Source organism: Globicephala melas, chromosome X (genome assembly GCF_963455315.2).
Source record: "Globicephala melas chromosome X, mGloMel1.2, whole genome shotgun sequence".
Classification (NCBI taxonomy): Eukaryota; Metazoa; Chordata; class Mammalia; order Artiodactyla; family Delphinidae; genus Globicephala; species Globicephala melas.
Genome location: NC_083335.1, coordinates 117,389,504 through 117,411,594, shown reverse-complemented (window position 1 = coordinate 117,411,594; position 22,091 = coordinate 117,389,504). Strand labels below are relative to the sequence as shown.

At 44.8% G+C, this 22,091-nt stretch overlaps 1 protein-coding gene and 1 pseudogene across 3 annotated transcripts in view; one reads left to right on the top strand and one right to left on the bottom strand.

Annotated features, from left to right (window-relative positions):
* Positions 1 to 22,091, top strand: part of CLCN4 (chloride voltage-gated channel 4) — an 80,055-nt gene that overhangs the window by 25,258 nt on the left and 32,706 nt on the right. For all 3 annotated transcript variants that reach the window (XM_060292336.1, XM_060292335.2, XM_060292334.1), the window contains 3 exons: positions 7,990 to 8,144; positions 12,091 to 12,190; positions 17,518 to 17,705. In XM_060292336.1, coding sequence (XP_060148319.1) covers positions 8,001 to 8,144; positions 12,091 to 12,190; positions 17,518 to 17,705 — 432 coding nt within the window. In that variant the 5' untranslated portion in view covers positions 7,990 to 8,000. The remainder of the gene's footprint in view (positions 1 to 7,989; positions 8,145 to 12,090; positions 12,191 to 17,517; positions 17,706 to 22,091) is intronic.
* On the bottom strand, positions 10,376 to 10,498 carry LOC132594609 (U4 spliceosomal RNA; annotated as a pseudogene).

The following is a 22,091-nucleotide window of genomic DNA, read 5'->3' as shown; positions in this document are numbered from 1 at the left end:
AAAGCACCTGAGAAACAGTCCAGCCCAGGACTGTAGTTTTTGAGAGGAGGGCGGTGAAGGTCAGTGGGGGTCAGTGGAGGTCACACAGCCAGATGGGATTCACGCAAATTTCTCGGTTAGTGGTCTTTTCACTTTGAGTAGATGTATTTCGTTTGAAAGAAAATAGTCTCTAATTAATGTAAACACTTTGAGGAGTTTTCAGGAGAAGATATTTAAAATGCCAGGCATAGATTCATGTTTTAATGGCCTCACAAGTTCTTGGTGAACAGAAATCGCAGCAGGTCCCCCAAAAGTTCAGTTTGACTTGCTTAATCTCCCTGAGCAGAACTGGAATCCATCAGGTCCCTTCTGTGAGCTACAGACATCAAAGGACTGATTAGACAAACTTTGGGAATGAGGGAACATGCAGGGTGGTAAGGAAAATGTGTTTTCATGAAACACTTAAGGGTTTTTTTTTAAAACATTATTATTATTTTTTTTTATTGGAGTATAGTTGCTTTACAATGGTGTGTTAGTTTCTGCTGTACAACAAAGTGAATCAGCTATACATATACATATACCCCCTCCCTCTTGGACCTCCCTCCCCGCCCCCACCCCCCTAGTCTCGCCCATCTAGGTCATCACAGAGCACCGAGCTGAGCTCCCTGTGCTGCACAGCAGGTTCCCACTAGCTATCTGTTTTACACGTGGTAGTGTATTCATGTCAAACCTAATCTCCCAATTCGTCCCACCCTCCCCTTCCACCCCCCTTGTCCACATGTCCATTCTCTATGTCTGCGTCTCTATTCCTGCCCTGCAAATAGGTTCATCTGTACCATTTTTCTAGATTGCACATGTATGCATTAATATACGATATTTGTTTTTCTCTTTCTGACTTACTTCACTCTGTATGACAGGCTCTAGGTCCATCCACATCTCTGTAAATGACCCAGTTTCATTCTTTGTTATGGCTGAGTAATATCCCATTGTATATATGTGCCACATCTTTATCCATTCATCTGGTTTTTTTTAACATCTTTATTGGAGTATAATTGCTTTACAATGGTATGTTAGTTTCTGCTGTATAACAAAGTGAATCAGCTATACATATACATATATCCCCATATCTCCTCCCTCTTGTGTCTGCCTCCCACCCTCCCTATCCCACCCGTGTAGGTGGTCACAAAGCACCAAGCTGATATCCCTGTGCTATGCGGCTGCTTCCCACTAGCTATCTATTTTACATTTGGTAGTGTATATATGTCCTTGCCACTCTCTCACTTTGTCCCAGCTTACCCTTCCCCCTCCCCATATCCTCAAGTCCATTCTCTAGTAGGTCTGCATCTTTATTCCCGTCTTGCCCCTAGGTTCTTCTTTTTTTTTTTTTTTAGGTTCCATATATATGTGTTAGCATACGGTATTTGTTTTTCTCTTTCTGACTTACTTCACTCTGTATGACAGACTCTAGGTCCATCCACCTCACTACAAATAACTCAATTTCATTTCTTTTTATGACTGAGTAATATTCCATTGTATATATGTGCCACATCTTCTTTATCCATTCATCTGTCGATGGACACTTAGGTTCCTTCCATGTCCTGGCTATTGTAAATAGTGCTGCAATAAACATTGGGGTACATGTCTCTTTTTTTTTTTTTTTTTTTTGCGGTACACGGGCCTCTCACTGTTGTGGCCTCTCCCGTTGTGGAGCACAGGCTCCAGACGCGCAGGCTCAGCGGCCATGGCTCACGGGCCCAGCCGCTCCGCGGCACGTGGGATCTTCCCGGACCGGGGCACGAACCTGTGTCCCCTGCATCGGCAGGCGGACTCTCAACCACTGCACCACCAGGGAAGCCCTACATGTCTCTTTTTGAATTATGGTTTTCTCTGGGTATATGCCCAGTAGTGGGATTGCTGGATCATATGGTAATTCTATTTTTAGTTTTTTAAGGAACCTCCATACTGTTCTCCGTAGTGGCTGTATCAATTTACATTCCCACCAACAGTGCAAGAGGGTTCCCTTTTCTCCACCCTCTCCAGCATTTATTGTTGGTAGGTTTTTTGATGATGGCATTCTAACTGGTGTGAGGTGATACCTCATTGTAGTTTTGATTTGCATTTCTCTAATAATTAGTGATGTTGAGCATCTTTTCAAGTACCTCTTGGCCATCTGTATGTCTTCTTTGGTGAAATGTCTATTTAGGTCTTCTGCCCTTTTTTTTTTTGCGGTACGCGGGCCTCTCACTGCCGCGGCCTCCCTCATTGCGGAGCACAGGCTCCGGACGTGCTGGCTTAGCGGCCATGGCTCACGGGCACAGCCGCTCCGCGGCATGTGGGATCTTCCTGGACCGGGGCACGAACCCACATCCCCTGCATCGGCAGGCGGACTCTCAGCCACTGCGCCACCAGGGAATACCTTCTTTTTTTATTATTTTTTAAATTTTTTCTTCTGCCCATTTTTTGATTGGGTTGTTTGTTTTTTTGATATTGAGCTGCATGAGCTGTTTGTATATTTTGGAGATTAATCTGTTGTCGGTTGCTTCATTTGCAAATATTTTCTGCCATTCGGAGGGTTGTCTTTTTGTCTTGTTTCTGGTTTGCATACTAAAAGGATCTTACACCATGACCAAATGGGATTTATCACTAGGTGCCATGATGGTTCAACATCTGAAATTCAACCCATGTGATACACTACATTAACAAAATGAAGAATAAAAATTACATAATCATCTCAATAGATGCAGAAAAAACATTTGACAAAATTCAACACCCTTTCGTCATTAAAAACATTCAACAAGCTAGGAAAGCTTGTTGAATATGAAAAGCCCACAGCTACCCTGATGCTCTGTAGATCCTTTCTTGCCTTTAAGGATTGGATAAAAGACCTAGGTGTCCTTTGTGTCTTCCGAAGTCCCTGTGTAGGTAAATACGGTTGTGTAAGAGAGATGCTCTTTCTTCAGGATGGACACCTCCAGCGTGAAGTTCGATTCCATCCTGTCTCTGTTGCCAGCTGTGTTATCTGTTGCTGCAACTAACTTAGTTAGTTGTCCTCCCTTGTAACTAACTTAGCATCTTCATTTCTTCTCTCCCTTGGAGCCCACGTAAATCATACCTGTTAAACATTGTTATGATGCTGCTACATGACAACCCTTTCAGAAACACCTGGTGGCTTAAAACAATAACCATTCATTTTTCTCACGGTCTGCAGGTCAGCTGGGTGGTTTGATTGGGTCAAAGCCAGCTGCTCTTGGCTGGGCTCACTCATGAATCTGTGCTTGGTGAGCCTGGATGATCTAGGATGGCCTCAGTTGAGATGACCCACCTTGACTCCATGTGGTCGCTCATCTTCCAGCATGTAGCCTAGGTTTCTGCTCATGGCAGAAGGCCAAGGAAGAAAGCAGAGGCCGCGTCGCCTTTGGGGTCTAGACTCAGTACATGCATGCTGTCACTTCCACTGCATGTCCCAAGGCCCAGCCCTGATTCAAGAGCTGGAGAAATAGACTCTACCTCTTAATGAAGAGGAGCCACAAGGTCCCACTGAAAATGCTGTAGATGCAGGGACAGGTAGAGAATCTGAGCTGGTTCTGTGTTCAGTCCACCGTGTAGATCGGGAGTCAGCAAACGTTTTCTGTAAATGGCCGAATAGTAAACATTTGAGGCTTTGGGGGCCATTTGGCCTTTGTCATAACTACTCAACTGTGCCGTTGCGATGTGAAAGCAGCCATAGACAATATGTGGAGTGGGCATGGCTGTGTTCCTCTAGAACTTATTTACAAAGCCAGGCAGCACGCCGGATTTAGCCCACAGCCTGCAGTTTGCTGTGCTCTGACCTCGACGATCCAGACCAAGTAGGAATCTCAGATGCAGGATCTAGGATGCTGTCCTTCCTGAAATCATAAGCAGAGGTGTCATCTGCCAGCAGAAGTGCTCTTATTGGCGAGAAGAAATAAAACCAGGTGAGAGGAGCAAGGGCTCCCCTCTAAGGTGCAGATGACTATAGTTGACCCTTGAACAACGTGGGAGTTAGGGACACTGACCCCCAGCACAGTCGAAAAGCCGCATCCTGCTCTCACTGCCTCAAAACCAAAGGAATTGATGAATGACTCACCCAAGGGCAGGAAGCTGAAACAGTCTGGATAGAATCAGGACTCAAACCCTAGTTCTTGTGATTCTACATATTGGGCTCTCTAATCGAGCACAGACTTTTCCCCTCACGTAGGTAAAGATCTATAAAACGAAAATACAGGTATGATATTTATCGAACTAAATCCACGTATAAGTGGACCCACCCAGTTCAAACCTGTGTTGTTCAGGGCTCAGCAGTCTTTGCATCCCTTTGGGTGCCGTATTGAACTTACACAGGTTAAGTTTATTTCTCATCAAGTCCCTGGAGTTCATTCCATTTTGTTCCTGTGTTTGGCTGGATTCTCATTTCCTATCCATCTATATCTCCCAGGGGATCCCAGATAGAATTCTTTCCATTTTTATTTTCTTTTCTTAAATTTTTTGGCCATGCTGCACAGCTTGCGGGATCCTACTTCCTTGACCAGGGTTCGAACCCCTGCCCTCAGCAGTGAAAGTGCAGAGTCCTAGCCACTGGACCACCAGGGAATTCCCTCTTTCCATTATTTCTGACCTGGGTGCCCTCTTCTTACACTTCTGGTCCTCCTGTCTTTCTTAATCCGAGCTTCAGAAGCAAAGTCACCACCTCCTTCTGGGCCCCCAGGGAAAGCCTCCAATTAGATCTACGGATTAAATCATGTTTATTTTCCTTTACCAATTATGCGTCTGATCGTCAGGACCATGACATGCTCCACCAAAGTTTAAGGATACATTTGTTCTCCAGAGTGACTTTTTGTTTCAGTCATTATTGCCTGGAGTTGTTGCTTAACTAGAGATTTGGTTAAATTTCAGGTAACATGAACTTCTTTTTAATAGAATGTCCAAGTGTCTGCAATTCTTCGATCTGCTGGCTTGGTGTTTCTTACACGGGCTACCCATTGTGGGTCAGCAGCCTGCCATCTTCTTTTTCCCATCAGAGATTTTCTTTACCACATATAATACAAGGCTATTACCGTCTTGCGTTTCTAGAAATGAAAATGAAATCTTTGCTTTCTAATTTTATTCCTTCCCTTTTATTAATTGGTTGCTACTGACTTCTGCAATATGATTCTTCCTTGGGCATTCATCAGTGGGTATAGTTTTCAGCTTGGCATGGCTCAGACTTCAAACTTTTTAAGTTTTAAAGTAGCAAAGTTGCACAGACAGTCAATAAATCAATAACTATCGCCATTTTATTGCTTGTAAGGTGATTACTCCACTTTGCCTGTATCGACTTTTCAATTTGATCAAAATGCAGTTTTGTCAGGTCGTGGTTGAGTCCTCCAGATATAAAAATACATAAAGCAATTGAGAGAAGCCTGTGCTCAAATATTTTAATAACTACCCTTCACTTCTTTAACCATCTTATTCCGGCACTTTTGTGGTTCCCGTCGTATAATTCAAATTTCCATGCGCTTTGCCAAAGAAATTTTGATTTAGTGCCTATTCCAACCTCTTGTCTTTGTAAGAGTGTATTATTTTTCTTGCTAACTGGTGGTGAGCACTGGTCCTGCTGCAAAGAGTTTTCTCTGTGTCAAATTATTTCCTGTGTGATCTGTAAATCAGGTTCTGATGGTGGTGTAACATGGAAGATGTCTTGGTTTATTTGAGATTGTTTTCCAGACAAGGGGAGGCAGAATAACAGGAGTGGAATTGTTATCTTAGGCAGGAAAGGAAGAAATCCTCCACTTTGCTACTGCCCTGGTAGCAGGCACCCTTTTGACTGTATTTTAAGGAAAATTAGAAGTGAGGGCCTGCACTCAGGGCTGCTTGCCCGGGGCAGTGTGCTGCCAGCCTGGTATGGTTTGTCTTAGTCTGTTCGGGCTGCTATAACGAAATACCATAGACTGGGTGGCTTAGAAACAACAGAGGCTGGCAGTCTGAGATCAGGGTGCCAGCATGGTCAGGTGATGGTTCTTTTTCCAGTCACAGATTTCCTATTGTGTCCTTACATGGTGGAAGGGGCAGAGGAGCTCCCTGGGGCCTCTTTTATAAGGGCACTAGTCCCATTCTTGAAGGTACTGCCCTTATGACCCAGTCACCTCCCAAAGACCCCACCTTCTAATACCATCCTTTGGGGGTTAGGCTTTCAATGTATGAATTTGGGTGGGGAGACACACACGTTCAGACCATAGCATGGCTCACGTGGCAGGTTGTCCTGCCTCCTTGTCATCCCCATGGCATCCCCCCCCCGCCCTGGTGCAGAGGACCACTCCCTCTGTGGATCACCTTGGCTCCCACCAGTGAGTTAAGTTTTAGCATTTTCACTCTGCTGTTGCTGTACGTCTCGAGTATCCACAGAGGTTGTCTACCTCAGTGGTCCACTTTATCTCCCAGGAGAACTGGTTACTGGATTTACTACAGTGATTTGGTTTTGAGTGGTATGCCTCAATCCTGTTTCCCCCAGGCCTCTCATGTTGATGCCCTGCTTTTGCAGAACGTGAGGTTTTCTAGAAATGGTTATAGTTGACCCTCATTATGAGCGGTTCCGTATTTGTGAATTTGCCTGCTCACTAAAATGTATTTGTAACATCCAGGGCAATACCTGGGGCACTTGCCTGGTCAGTGCACGTGTAGAGCCTCAAAAAGTTTGAGTTGCCAGGAATGCACGATCCCAGCTGAGGTTGGAGAAATCGGTGCTCTGCCGTCTTGTTTCAGTGCCCAGACCAGAAACAAGTGTTCTTTTCACAGTCTCTTTAGTGCCATATTTTTCGCATTTTTGTGTTTTTTTTATTGGTAATTTTGCTGTTTCCAGTGGCCTTGAAATGCAGGGCAGGAGTGTCTGTAGTGTTTCTAAGCACGAGAAGGCTGTGCTGGGCCTCATGGAGAAAATATGTTTGTTAGACAAACTTCCTGCAACGTGAGTGACAGTGCTGTTGGCTGTGAGTTCAGTGGATGAACCAACGATATATATTTGATAAGGTGTCTTTAAACAGAAACACACAAAACAAGGTTGTATATTGATTGGTTGCTGAAGATGTTGTGACCAGAGGCTCGAAGGAACCTAACCCTGTATTTCTCTTGGGGACAGTGATTTAGTACTCACTAAGTCGGTGGCCATGGTGACTTTATAGCACAAAACTACCACAAATAATAAGAAAGTAACATTTGTCAGAAACAGACTCACAGATTTAGAGAATGAACTTACGGTTACTGAGGGGAAGGGTGGAGGAAGGGGATAGTTAGGGAGTTGGGGATTGACATGTACACCTGCTGAATTTAAAATAGGTAACCAACAAGGACCTACTGTGTAGCACAGGGAACTCTACTCAATATCCTGTAACAACCTAAATGGGAAAAGAATTGGAAAAAGGTACATGTATATGTATAACTGAATCATTTTGCCGTACACCTGAAACTATCACAACATTGTTAATCAACTATACTCCAATATAAAATAAAAAGTTAAAAAAAAAGAAATTAACGTTTGTGTCTCCCCAAAATTCATATGTTGAAACCTAATCCCCAATGTGATGGTGTTGGGAGGAGGGGCCTTTGGGAGGTGATGAGGTCATGAAAGCTGAGTCCTCATGGATGGGATTAGTGACCTTATAAAAGAGACCCCAGAGAGCTCCACCAGATGAGGACACAGTGAGTAGATGGCCATCTGTGAACAGGAAGTGGGCTCTCACCAGACACTGAATCTCTAAGTAAGTGCCTTGATCTTGGACTTCACAGCCTCCGGAACTGTGAGAAATAAATGTGTGTTGTTGATGAGCCACCCAGTCCGTGGTATTTTTGTTACAGCAGCCTGTGCTCACTAAGACAGACTGTATGTATCTTTCATCACAGCAGAGGTGCCTATGCTGAAATGTCTTTCCTGTGCAAAAAAATAGCACACGTGGATTGTTCTGCCAGGTCTGTGCAGATGTTCTGCTCACGTTTTTAACGACAGGTTTTCTCTCCCAGGTGTAAGTAGCATGGTCAATGCAGGAGCGATGAGTGGCTCTGGAAACCTGATGGATTTCCTTGACGAGCCGTTCCCTGATGTGGGGACGTATGAGGACTTCCACACCATCGACTGGCTGAGGGAGAAGTCACGGGACACCGACAGACACAGAAAGGTACATGCTGTTCATAAGGACACTGTGAGGGGAATCCCTTCGGAGGGCTGGGCCATGCTTCTATCGGACAGTCACTGAGCTAGAGCTTGGGTTCATGTGTCATGTGCTGAGCTAGGTTCTAGAGAAGAGAAGGGCTAGTGGGAGAGGCAGAGATGTGGACAGGTAATTCTAATACCAGGTGCTTTGGGTGGAAGGCTATGTCATACAGAGGTGTGGTGTGGAGGGCAAGGAGTGGGGCTCTGGAACCAGACAGATTGGGTGCATCCTGACTTTGACATCTTTAGGCTGGCTGACTTTTGGGGTGCCATTTCTGGACCCCATCTTCTCATCTGTAAGGATGGAGTTAATTATACCAGAAGATTAAATGGGGCTCTATGTGTATGAAAGCACATATTACAGTGCCTGGCCTCTCGTAGGCAGTCAATATATATTTTTATGGGCTGCAGTAAGGTTATGTATCAAGTGCTGTGGGATCATTTAGGAGGGATGGTTAGGGAGGGAGTTTTTAGAGGGGGTGCGATTTCAGTGGGGTCTTGAAGGATGACTAAGAATTTGCCAGGCAGAGGAAGGGGAAAGGATTCTCATCAGGAGTGGCTTATTTAGGTCACAGAGGCATGAAAGACCGTGGCACATTTAGGCAGTTCAAGGAGCTCTAAGGTTTGGTGGCAGATTCACGGAAGGGGAGGACTAGAGATGAGTCTGGCCACGTGGGCGATGGGGCCACATTGGGAACCACTGAGTAGACCATGAAGAGGAGTTTAGATTTCCTTTTTTTTTTTAAGATTTATTTTATTATTTTAAAAGTTTATTTATTTATTTATTTTTGGCTGCGGTGGGTCTTAGCAGCAGCACACGGGATCTTCGTTGAGACATGCGGGATCTTTTCGTTGTGGCGCGTGGGCTTCTCTCTAGTTGTGGTGGGCGGGTTTTCTCTCTCTACTTGTGGCTCACAGGCTCCAGGGTGCGTGGGCTCTGTAGTTGTGGTCTGTAGTTGTGGCGCACAGGCTCCAGGGCGCGTGGGCTCTGTAGTTGTGGTCTGTAGTTGTGGCACACAGGCTCCAGGGCACGTGGGCTCTGTAGTTGTGGTCTGTAGTTGTGGCGCACGGGCTCCAGGGCGCGTGGGCTCTGTAGTTGTGGTCTGTAGTTGTGGCGCACGGGCTCCAGGGCGCGTGGGCTCTGTAGTTGTGGTCTGTAGTTGTGGCGCACGAGCTCAGTAGTTGTGGTGCGTGGGCTTAGTTGCCCCGCGGCATTTGGTATCTTACTTTCCTGACCAGGGATCGAACCTGTGGCCCCTGCACTGTAAGGTGGACTCTCCACTGCTGGACCACCAGGGAAGTCCCTGGATTTCCTATTTACTTATTTATTTATTTATTTGTTTGGTTTTGGCTGTGTTGGTTCTTCACTGCTGCGCGTGGGCTTTCTCTAGTTGCGGAGGGTGGGGGCTACTCTTTGTTGTGGTGCGCTGGCTTCTCATTGCGGTGGCTTCTCTTGTTACAGAGCACGGGCTCCAGGCGTGCGGGCTTCAGTAGTTGTGGCGTGCGGGCTCTAGAGCACAGGCTCAGTAGTTGTGGCACACGGGCTTAGCTGCTCTGCAGCATGTGGGATCTTCCTGGACTGGGATCAAACCCGTGTCCCCTGCAGTGGCAGGTGGATTCTCAACCACTGCGCCACTGAGAAAGCCCTGGATTTCCTTTTCATGGCCACAGGATACAAGAGAGGTGCACTGCCATGCTCTATATGGCTCCTTCTGTGCTACAACAGCAGAGTCCGGTAGTTGCCACGGAGACCAACTGACCTGCCGAACCGAAAATATTTACTTTCTGTCTCTTTATGGAAAATGTTTGCCAACCCTTGCTCTAAAGGGTTATGAGGGGAATGATGGTCTCAGGAATGTAGGATTCTGTTAACACAGGGAGGCAAAGGGGTGCTCTTACGATGTGTTTAGATGTAACCATCTGCCTGGAAAGCGTGATCCAGGCTGGCTCCTTCAGCCTTCTTGCTGTTAATCAAAACTACAATGAGGTATCACTGCACACCGGTCAGAATGGCTGTCATCAAAAAAGCTACAAACAGCAATGCTGGAGAGGGTGTGGAGAAAAGGGAACCCTCCTACACTGTTGGTGGGAATGTAAATTGATACAGCCACTATGGAGACCAGTATGGTGGTTCCTTAAAAAACTGAAATTAGAGTTATCATGTGATCCAGCAATCCCACTCCTGGGTATGTATCCAGAGAAAACTCTAACTCAAAAAGATACATGCACCCCAATGTTCATAGCAGCACTATTTACAATTAGCAGTAATCACGCCTCAGATAAACCTCATTGGCTATGATACTGTCACTGCACAAAGCTAACAGCACCATTCACAATAGCCAAGACATGGAAGCAACCTAAGTGTCCATCGACAGATGAATGGATAAAGAAGGTGTGGTACATATATACAATGGAATATTACTCAGCCATAAAAAAGAATGAAATAATGCCATTTGCAGCAACATGGATGGGCCTAGAGATTATCATACTGAGTGAAGTAAGTCAGAGAAAGACAAATATCATATGATACTGCTTATATGTGGAATCTAAAAAAGTGGTACAAGTGGACTTATTTACAAAACAGAAATACACTCACAGACATAGAAAACCAATTTACGGTTACCAAAGGGGAAAGAGGGTGGGGGAGGGATAAATTAGGAGTTCGGACTAACAGATACACACTATTATATATAAAGTAGATAAACAACAAGGTCCTACTGTATAGCACAGGGAACTATATTTAATATTTTGTAATAACCTATAATGGAAAAGAATCTGAAAAAGGATATATATATATAGGTATAACTAAATCACTTTGCTGTACACCTGAAATTAACATTGTAAATCAACTATACTTCAATTAAAAAAAGAAAGTTCGGGGCTTCCCTGGTGGCGCAGTGGTTGGGGGTCCGCCTGCCGATGCAGGGGACGCGGGTTCGTGCCCCGGTCCGGGAGGATCACACATGCCGCAGAACGGCTGGGCCCGTGAGCCATGGCCGCTGAGCCTGCGTGTCCAGAGCCTGTGCTCTGCAACGGGAGAGGCCACAGCAGTGAGAGGCCCACGTACCGCAAAAAAAAAAAAAAAAAGTAAGTTCTTGGGACTTCCCTGGTGGCGCAGTGGTTAAGAATCCACCTGCCAATGCAGGGGACATGGGTTTGAGCCCTGGTCTGGGAAGATCCCACATGCAACGGAGCAACTAAGCCCGTGTGCCACAGCTACTGAGCCTGCGCTCTAGAGCCCGCGAGCCACAACTACTGAAGCCCGCACGCCTAGAGCCTGTGCTCCGCAACGAGAAGCCACCGCAATGAGAAGCCCGCACACTGCAACGAAGAGTAGCCCCTGCTCGCCACATCTAGAGAAAGCCTGTGCACAGCAATGAAGACCCAACGCAGCCATAAAGGAAGGAAGGAAGGAAAGAAAGGAGAGAGGGAGGGAGGGAGGGAGGAAGGAAGGAAGAGAAAGAAATTAAGTTCGTTCTTGTTGTTAACATGTAGCCTGGAAAATGAAAGAAGGAATTGAAGTCTTTGTCGAAGAGGGTCTTTTGTGAACAGACCTTACGATTTAGGCTAAAATAATGATTTGTATTCAAAACGGTGACACCGAAGTGATGTCTTCCTTCAGAATGGCTTTGAAATAATCAAAGATCACATCACACTTAGTGAGGTTTTTTTAAGTAAGTGAACTTTTTTGGATTCTTTGGAGACTACTATGGCATCTTTCTAGCTCTGTGAACTAGAAAGCCCATTTAACCACTGTGCTAGGTAACTGAAAGAGTCACGTTAGCGGCAGTCTAGTTGCTTCATTATATTCGTTTTCTCAATCACCGTGTTTCCTGAGGAAACAGTTTCAGAGAAGGAAGCCTGAATTGGAAAGTGTATCCACATCAGCTCCGATGTCTTTCTGCTTCTAGATAACCAGCAAAAGCAAGGAGTCCATATGGGAGTTCATCAAGAGCTTGCTGGACGCCTGGTCGGGATGGGCGGTGATGCTGCTCATCGGCCTGCTGGCAGGTACGTGGAGTGTTTCTCTTGTACTTCAGGCAAAGGGGCTGTTACTTGAAATACCTAAGGGCACAATACATGACGGTACACTTAACATAAATCTATCATCAGTAAAGCAAAAAGACCCCAAGGCACGGACAGGCCCAGGTATGGTCATTGGAGCGCGGTACCGAGAAGGCGGGTTGGCCCTTTCCACACTGTAGAAAGGTTTACCGCCATGCTGGATTTTATTGAAAACACACATTTCACATTCTATAGTACTTGGCCACGTAGAAGGTGAGAAAGGACGGGAACATGTTGATCTCTAAAAATAAAACATCATATGAGACTGGCCTTTACTAACACCGGCAGGCCCTGAGATGAATTGTAAACATCGAGAGATGCTCACAGTAACGTGAGACACCACAGGGTCTGAGGAAGGCCCGGGGGAGGTACCTCCAGCCCATGGGTTGTTCTGACCCTCAGCGACTCCGTGTCCTTCATTTTTATAATCCCAACACCATGTTTGTGAGCAGTTGCTGTTTCCAGAATGAATGAATGAGTATCTGGAGGGGACACCTCCCCTTTTAATAGCAAATGCACAGCCCTCCATGGAAATTGTTTCCTGAAACTTACTTCCTTTTAGGAGGCTGTGAAGGTTAATGTCTAAGGAGAAAAAAATTTGATCATGCTGAAGAGATTCCCTTAAGAAACTCCCCCTGCCTGTAGTAACACGCTAGTTCTGCTTATAGGACTGATCAGAGAATGGCTGTGTGATACAGGTTGAATATAGTACGTACTCGCAGAGCACCTGCGGGGCATAGGGTAAAATTTTGTGATTAGAGGACTTTGATTTCTGGCTGCCCTGTCACTCGTTACATCTACAATGGTAAGAGGGGCCTGGTTGCCGGGGAGGGGCTCCCTCTGCCTGGCATGTCCTAAAGGGCCCAGGAGAGTGCTGAAGGGGCAGTCCTCTCCTTCCGGCCACAGCAGCTACCCACCCATTCCGCCCATCCTGTCCTTCCCCTCCCAGTGGCGCTCCCGGTATATATTGGCAGCAGTGCTGGGAGGGAATTCGAGTTCATGGACATATGGCGTTTTGCCACCCATTCATTAGGCTCTATGAAGTCCTTTAAAGGTAGGTGGGGGGGAGAGGGCGGAGAGGGTAGTTTGCTGCGAACTTTGATGTCTTTCTTTAGAATAGATTTATAAAACTGTACCCTGTGTTATTCTTGGCTCCTGGGAAGGAGGGATGAATACGGGAAATGAAGGAATCAGAGTAGATGTCTTGGCTTCCTGCTGGAGTCACACAGTATAGATTTTTTTTTTTTTTTTTTTTTTTTTTTTTTTTTTTCTTTAGCATCTTTATTGGAGTATAGTTGCTTTAAAGTGTTGTGTTAGTTTCTTCTGTATAACAAAGTGAATCAGTGATATGCATACATATATCCCCATATCCCCTCCCTCTTGCGTCTGCCTCCCACCCTCCTTATCCCACCCGTCTAGGTGGTCACAAAGAACCGAGCTAATTTCCCTGTGCTATGCAGCTGCTTCCCACTAGCTATCTATTTTAAATTTGGTAGTGTATATATGTCAGTGCTACTCTCTCACTTCATCCCAGCTTACCCTTCCCCCTCCCCGTGTCTTCAAGTCCATTCTCTACGTCTGTGTCATTATTCCTGTCTGGCCCTTAGGTTCATCAGAACCTTTTTTTTTTTTTTAAGATTCCATATATATATGTGATATTTGTTTTTCTCTTTCTGACTTACTTCACTCTGTATGACAGACTCTAGGTCCATCCACCTCACTACAAATAACTCAGTTTCATTTCTTTTTATGGCTGAGTAATATTCTATTGTATATATGTGCCACATCTTCTTTATCCATTCATCTGTTGATGGACACTTAGGTTGCTTCCATGTCCTGGCTATCGTACATAGAGCTGCAGTGAACATTGTGGTACATGACTCTTTAAATTTATTTTTGTCTGCGTTGCTGCACGGGCTTTCTCTAGTTGTGCGGAGTGGGGGCTACTCCTTCTGGCAGTGCGCGGGGTTCTCACTGCGGTGGCTTCTTTTGTTGCAGAGCATGGGCTCTAGGTGCGTGGGCTTCAGTAGTTGTGGCATGCAGGCTCAGTCATTGTGGCACACGTGCTCTAGAGTGCAGGCTCTGTAGTTGTGGCGCAAGGGCTTATTTGCTCCACGGTATGTGGGACACAGTATAGATTTATCAACTGATCTCAGAGCCCTGTCGGGCTGTCTTTAACAAGTCAGATACCGACCATCGGGCTTCACTGTTAATCCGATTTCCATCAGTTCTTTCAGGAAGAATCACCTGGGGAATTAAAAAAAAATGCTGCTGCCCAGGCTTCAATTAAATAGTAGCTCCCTGGAGATGACACCCTAGCATTGAGTAAAGCCCCCTTTCCCCTGTGATTTTAATATGCAGCCAGGGGTGAGGACTGCTGGAGAAGGGCGATCCCATGGTCACATCAGCAGATGAATATAGGAGGGAGGCAAGAAAAAGATGATCTTGGCAGTGAAGGTGGCGAAAGTGTTCTTTTGATCTGGATGAAGGAAAAGCCAGAAAACTGCCCCATTCACCTTCCCGTTCCCCAGTGGCGAGCCCCAGGGGTCCCACTATCTTGCCAGTCACCTCCGTATTGGCAGCCCAGACATTATATTCCGACGCCCAAGCTGCGGCTCCTCTGCAGGGCGTTAACCAGGAGCCACCACTGGGTGTCGCTGTTGTTCCACACAAGGCAGTTTTTGTTCCAATGTCATCTTCTGCTTGAGGTGTTCTCTGACCACCTTTTCTAAAAGCACGTCTCCCTCTCTGAGCCTCGTCGCCCTCGCCCACTATATGTATGTATGTGTGTGTGTGTACGTAACAGCTTTATTGAGATATAACTCACATACCATACAGTTCACCTAGTTAAAGTGTACAACTTGGTGGTTTTTAGTGTATTCACAGAGTTTTGCAACATCACCAAGGCCAATTTTAGAACATTTTCATCAGCTCCAAAAGAACCTTCCTACCCTTTAGCTATCAGCCCCAGTGTCCCTAGCCTCCGCTCAGTCCTGGGCAACCGCTAATCTACTTGCTGTCTCTGTAAATTTGCCTACTCTGGACATTTCATAAAATGGAAGCATACAATATATGGTCTTTTGTGACTGGCTTCTTTTACAGCATAACGTTTCCAAGGTTCATCCATGCTGTCGCATGTGTCAGCGCTTCATTCCTTTTGGTTGCCATTGTAGGTGGACCACATTTTGTTTCTCCATTCAGCAATTGATGGGCATATGGGTTGTTTCCACTCTTTGGCTTCTGTGAATATGCAGTTGTGAACATTTGCGTACATGTCTTGTGTTGGGTGTATGTTTTCATTTCTCGTGGGCAGATGCCTAGGAATGGAAGTGTTTGGTCAGGTGGTGACTCCTTGTTTAACTTTTTTTTTTTTTTTTTTTTTGTAATACGCGGGCCTCTCACTGTTGTGGCCTCTCCCGTTGTGGAGAACAGGCTCCGGACGCGCAGGCTCAGCGGCCATGGCTCACGGGCCCAGCCGCTCTGAGGCATGTGGGATCTTCCCGGACCGGGGCGCAAACCCGTGTCCCCTGTGTCGGCAGGCGGACTCTCAACCACTGCGCCACCAGGGAAACCCCCTTGTTTAACTTTTTGAGGACGTGTCCGACTGTTCTCCTGCACCATTGTAGGAAATGGCTGCCATTGGAACGTGCTGTATTCTCCTCTCTAGCACCTACCACCTTCTGTTGGAGCCCTTCATTTACTTACTTATTCAATCTAGTGTCTTCTCGTACAAGCTGAGATTCCACGAAGGCAGGGACCTGAGTTTGCTTTGTTCACTGCTGTACCCCAGGGTGTGGAACAGTACGTGGCACGTAGTACGTAGGTGCTCAATAAATAGCCCTTGAGTGAATGGATGGACCTGAGTTTCCTGATTTTCATTCGTTTGTTGCTCTCATTCATTCAACATGGATATATAGTTCCAGCTATGTACCTGACGTGAATACAATGGCCCTTGCCCACTTAAAGGGGACACAGGGTCTAGACACCTGGCTTGATCCCCACCGTGGCACACAAACCAGACAAGAGACTCCCCCCACCCTTATAGACTAGTTGGAGTGTGTGTGTGTGCATGTGAGGGGTGTGTGTGTGTGTGTGTGTGTGTATACACATATATATAAATACTGATCATATCAGGATGTGATAGGTATGGTGATGGGGAGTGCCTGGGAAGTATACTTAGCCCAGACTTAGGAAATCAGGGAAGGCTTCCTGAAGGAGGTGATATAAATGCCAGCATCTGGAAGATAAATAGGAGCTTGGCGGGTTGGGGGAGGACAGTGCTATCTGAGGTGGTGCAGAGAGGAGGGCCTGGTGTGCCAAGGAACACAGTGTGGGCAGGGTGTGGGATTCGTGATGGAGAGAGAGGAGCCTGGAGAGAAATGTGGGAACGGTGGTCAGAGCCTGTGCGCTGCTGAGGATTCGGGTGTTCTGGCTAGAACAGTGGGCGACTGCTGATGGAACCAGGAGAGTGGCAAGGCCAGGTCGCCTGAGGCTGGCATATGGCTGCCTTCGGGGAATTGATGTTGTAATAAGGATCTAGTAAAAGTGTGAAAAGTTTGGTAGCGCAAAAGTATTCCCTGCCTTCGTGAAAGACTGGAATGGGTTATTCTAGAAAGAGACCTAAAATGGCCTTCTCTGACCCACTGCACACTCGATTTTATCCCACTCCTATCGGCCTTTAAAGTAGTTATTTACTTATGTAGCTCCTCAGTCCTTTATCCATAATTTTTTAAAAATCCAGAAAGTTCTAACAAGTAAGATTTTTCAAGCTGGATTCCATTTGATGGGAAAACTTTATTTCAATGACGAGGCTGTTATAAATAGTTTTGTCTCCATTTTGTCTGAATTGTCAGGTTTCCTGGAGGATATTCATGTGTGTGATCCCAGCATCCTGCCCCAGAAGCCGCTGAGGGGGTTACGTGATTTATAGGGTGTAGGTACCCTGTTTCTAAGATTCGGAAGGGCTGGGTTCTGAAAGCCGCTCGGCCCCAGGGGCTTGCGGTGGGCTCAGTGCTGCGGGTCTCTCCCTCCCACCGTATCGAAGCCCCCCGAGGACAGCGTATCATTGGCCTTTGTGTCTCACTGGGCTGGGCACCACTTTTGCCACACCTGGTGCCCTGCCACTCGCTCAGGTGACCTCAAGACTGAAGAAAGAGGGTTCCTGGGTGCGTGGCAGCCCGGGGCACGGGCATCTCCGCCTGGCCCTCCGGGCGCACGTGCTACCCTGGCCCATGCCGGCCGTCCTTCTGAGTGGCTCTCGCTGCTTCTTCCAGGCACCCTGGCCGGGGTCATCGATCTCGCCGTCGACTGGATGACAGACCTGAAGGAGGGCATCTGCCTGTCCGCCTTCTGGTACAGCCACGAGCAGTGCTGCTGGACTTCCAATGAGACCACGTTTGAGGACAGGGACAAGTGTCCCCTGTGGCAGAAGTGGTCGGAGCTGCTGGTGAAACAGTCGGAGGTGGGTGCAGGGGCGGGTCCTGGCTGGGAGCCCCGTGGCTGGTGTTGGGGGACGTCCGAGCTCTCACCTTGCAGGGTCTGTCCTGACCGTCGTCGTGGCTACTACGAGTGCCACTTGCCACTTGGCTTTTTCTAGCTCTAGGGTTCAAACTTCACTTGGAAAATCCTTTCCCACTATTTCATGTGCAAGATGTATGTATTTTCTTTAAAGCCTTTTGTTTGGCTTTATTTTTCTTACTGAGAGTGATCTCTTGATCATCCTGAAGAAATAGGGTTGATTTTTATCCCTTCTGATTGAGAAGAAAAGATGTTACTGTTTTTTAATAACAGCTTTAGTGAGACATGATCCATACTCCGTGGGGTGTACCCATTAACGGGTACAATGCGGTGGCTTTTAGGATATTCACAGAGTTGTGCCGCATCACCCCGATCGAATTTTAGAACTTTATTTTTAACATTTATTTTTCATTCAAACAGAAAGTCGCAAAAATTATAATCATCCTCATCAGTTCACTCAGTCCCATGTAATTATTTTCATCTTGATCTTTTGTTAGCACTTTTATGAATGCATCAGTTTTCCATTAGAGTTCTGAAAATGCTTATTCATTCAGTTCAGCAGTATAGTCAGTTACCAGAAACCTGTACTTGTCAGAGTCTTTTCCATGAATCCCTTGAAGCTGAAACCCTTTTATAGGAACATTTTTGCAAAAGCGTCAGAGTACACCCAGAACTGTCTGTAAATGACAAAAGACTTAAAAATGACCACAGTTAAAGATTTGATGAAAGTTCATAATAATGCAATTGACAAGGAAACTTAGTTATTTCTGAGATATACATTTTAAAGTAATAACTAGAATTATGACTTATAACATTATACCAGAACATATAAGATTTTTAGGAATTTCATGTAATGTCTGAAACATTTATATTAACATATTTCCATACAAATAACCCAAAGAAAGTTTAGTATTAGTTGTTTTTTTCTTTTTATACAACAGGTTCCTATTAGTCATCAGTTTTATAGACATCAGTGTATACATGTCAATCCCAATCGCCCAATTCAGCACACCACCATCCCCACCCCACTGCGGTTTTACCCCCTGATGTCCATACGTTTGTCCTCTACATCTGTGTCTCAACTTCTGCCCTGCAAACCGGTTCATCTGTACCATTGTTCTAGGTTCCACATACATGCGTTAATATACGATATTTGTATTTCTCTTTCTGACTTACTTCACTCTGTATGACAGTCTCTAGATCCATCCACGTCTCAACAAATGATTCAATTTCGTTCCTTTTTATGGCTGAGTAATATTGCATTGTATATATGTACCACAACTTCTTTATCTATTCCTCTGTCAGTGGGCATTTAGGTTGCTTCCATGACCTGGCTGTTGTAAATAGTGCTGCAATGAACATTGGGGTGCATGTGTCTTTTTGCATTATTATTTTCTCTGGGTATATGCCTAGTAGTTGGATTGCTGGATCATATGGTAATTCTATTTTTAGTTTTTTAAGGAACCTCCATACTGTTCTCCATACTGGCTGTATCAATTTACATTCCCACCAACAGTGCAACAGGGTTCCCTTTTCTCCACACCCTCTCCAGCATTTGTTGTTTGTAGATTTTCTGATGATGCCCATTCTAACTGGTGTGATGTGATACCTCATTGTAGTTTTGATTTGCATTTCTCTAATAATTAGTGATGTTGAGCAGCTTTTCATGTGCTTCTTGGCCACCTGTATGTCTTCTTTGGAGAAATGTCTATTTAGGTCTTCTGCCCATTTTTGGATTGGGTTGTTTGTTTCTTTAATATTGAGCTGCATGAGCTGTTTATATATTTTGGAGATTAATCCTTTGTCCATTGATTCGTTTGCAAATATTTTCTCCCATTCTGAGGGTTGTCTTTTTGTCTCGTTTCCTTTGCTGTGCAAAAGCTTTTAAGTTTCATTAGGTCCCATTTGTTTATTTTTGTTTTTATTTCCATTACTCTAGGAGGTGGATCAAAAAAGATCTTACTGTGATTTATGTCAAAGAGTGTTCTTCCTATGTTTTCCTCTAAGAGTTTTATAGTGTCCACTCTTACATTTAGGTCTGTAATCCATTTTGAGTTTATTTTTGTGTATGGTGTTAGGGAGTGTTCTAATTTCATTCTTTTACATGTAGCTGTCCAGTTTTCCCAGCACCACTTATTGAAGAGATTGTCTTTTCTCCATTGCATATCCTTGCCTCCTTTGTCATAGATTAGTTGACCATAGGTGCACGGGTTTACCTCTGGGCTTTCTATCTTGTTCCATTGATCTATGTTTCTGTTTTTGTGCCAGTACCATATTGTCTTGATTAGTGTAGCATAGTCTGAAGTCAGGGAGTCTGATTCCTCCAGCTCCGTTTTTTTCCCTCAAGACTGCTTTGGCTATTCGGGGTCTTTTGTGTCTCCGTACAAATTTTAAGATGATTTGTTCTAGTTCCATAAAAAATGCCATTGGTAGTTTGATAGGGATTGCATTGAATCTGTAGATTGCTTTGGATAGTACAGTCATGTTCACAGTATTGATTCTTCCAATCCAAGAACATGGTATATCTCTCCATCTGTTGGTATCTTTAATTTCTTTCATCAGTGTCTTATAGTTTCCTGCATACAGGTCTTTTGTCTCCCTAGGAAGGTTTATTCCTAGGTATTTTATTCTTTTTGTTGCAGTGGTAAATGGGAGTGTTTCCTTAATTTATCTTTCAGATTTTTCATCATTAGTGTATAGGAATGCAAGAGATTTCTGTGCATTAATTTTGTATCCTGCAACTTTACCAAATTCATTGATTAGCTCTAGTAGTTTTCTGGTGGCATTTTTAGGATTCTCTATGTATAATATCGTGTCATCTGCAAACAGTGACAGTTTTACTTCTTCTTTTCCAATTTGTATTCCTTTTATTTCTTTTTCTTCTCTGATTGCCGTGGCTAGGACTTCCAAAACTATGTTGAATAATAGTGGTGAGAGTGGACATCCTTGTCTCGTTCCTGATCTTAGAGGAAATGCTTTCAGTGTTTCACCATTGAGAATGATGTTTGCTGTGGGTTTGTTGTGTATGGCCTTTATTATGTTGAGGTAGGTTCCCTCTATGCCCACTTTCTGGAGAGTTTTATCATAAATGGGCGTTGAATTTTGTCAAAAGCTTTTTCTGCATCTATTGAGATGATCATATGGTTTTTATTCTTCAATTTGTTAATGTGGTGTATCACATTGATTGATTTGCATATGTTGAAGAATCCTTGCATCCCTGGGATAACTCCCACTTGATCATGGTGTATGATCCTTTTAATGTGTTGTTGGATTCTGTTTGCTAGTATTTTGTTGACGATTTTTGTATCTATATTCATCAGTGATATTGGCCTCTAATTTTCTTTTTTTGTAGTATCTTTGTCTGGTTTTGGTATCAGGGTGATGGTGGCCTCATAGAATGAGTTTGGGAGTGTTCCTTCCTCTGCAATTTTTTGGAAGAGTTTGAGAAGGATGGGTGTTAGCTCTTCTCTAAGTGTTTGACAGAATTCACCTGTGAAGCCATCTGGTCCTGGACTTTTGTTTGTTGGAAGATTTTTTTTTCTTTTTTTTTTTTGCGGTACGCGGGCCTCTCACTGTCGCGGCCTCTCCCGTTGCGGAGCACAGGCTCCGGACGCGCAGGCTCAGCAGCCACGGCCTACGGGCCCAGCCACTCCGCGGCATGTGGGATCTTCCCGGACCGGGGCACGAACCCATGTCCCCTGCATCGGCAGGTGGACTCTCAACCATTGCGCCACCAGGGAAGGTCTTGTTGGAAGATTTTTAATCACAGTTTCAATGTCATTACTTGTGATTGGTCTGTTCGTATTTTCTGTTTCTTCCTGGTTCAGTCTTGGAAGGTTATACCTTTCTAAGAATTTGTCCATTTCTTTCAGGTTTTCCATTTTTTTGGCATAGAGTTGCTTTTAGTAGTCTCTTAGGATGCTTTGTATTTCTGCGGTGTCTGTTGTAACTTCTCCTTTTTCATTTCTAAATTTATTGATTTGAGTCCTCTCCCTCTTTTTCTTGATGAGTCTGGCTAATGGTTTATCAATTTTGTTTATCTTCTCAAAGAACCAGCTTTTAGTTTTATTGATCTTTGCTGTTGTTTTCTTTGTTTCTATTTCATTTATTTCTGCTCTGATCTTTATGATTTCTTTCCTTCTTCTAACTTTGGGTTTTGTTTGTTCTTCTTTCTCTGGTTCCTTTAGCTGAGGTTAAATTGTTTATTTGAGATTTTTCTTGTTTCTTGAGGTAGGCTTGTATAGCTATAAACTTCCCTCTTAGAACTTCTTTTGCTGCATCCCATAGGTTTTGGATCATCGTGTTTTCATTGTCATTTGTCTCTAGGTAT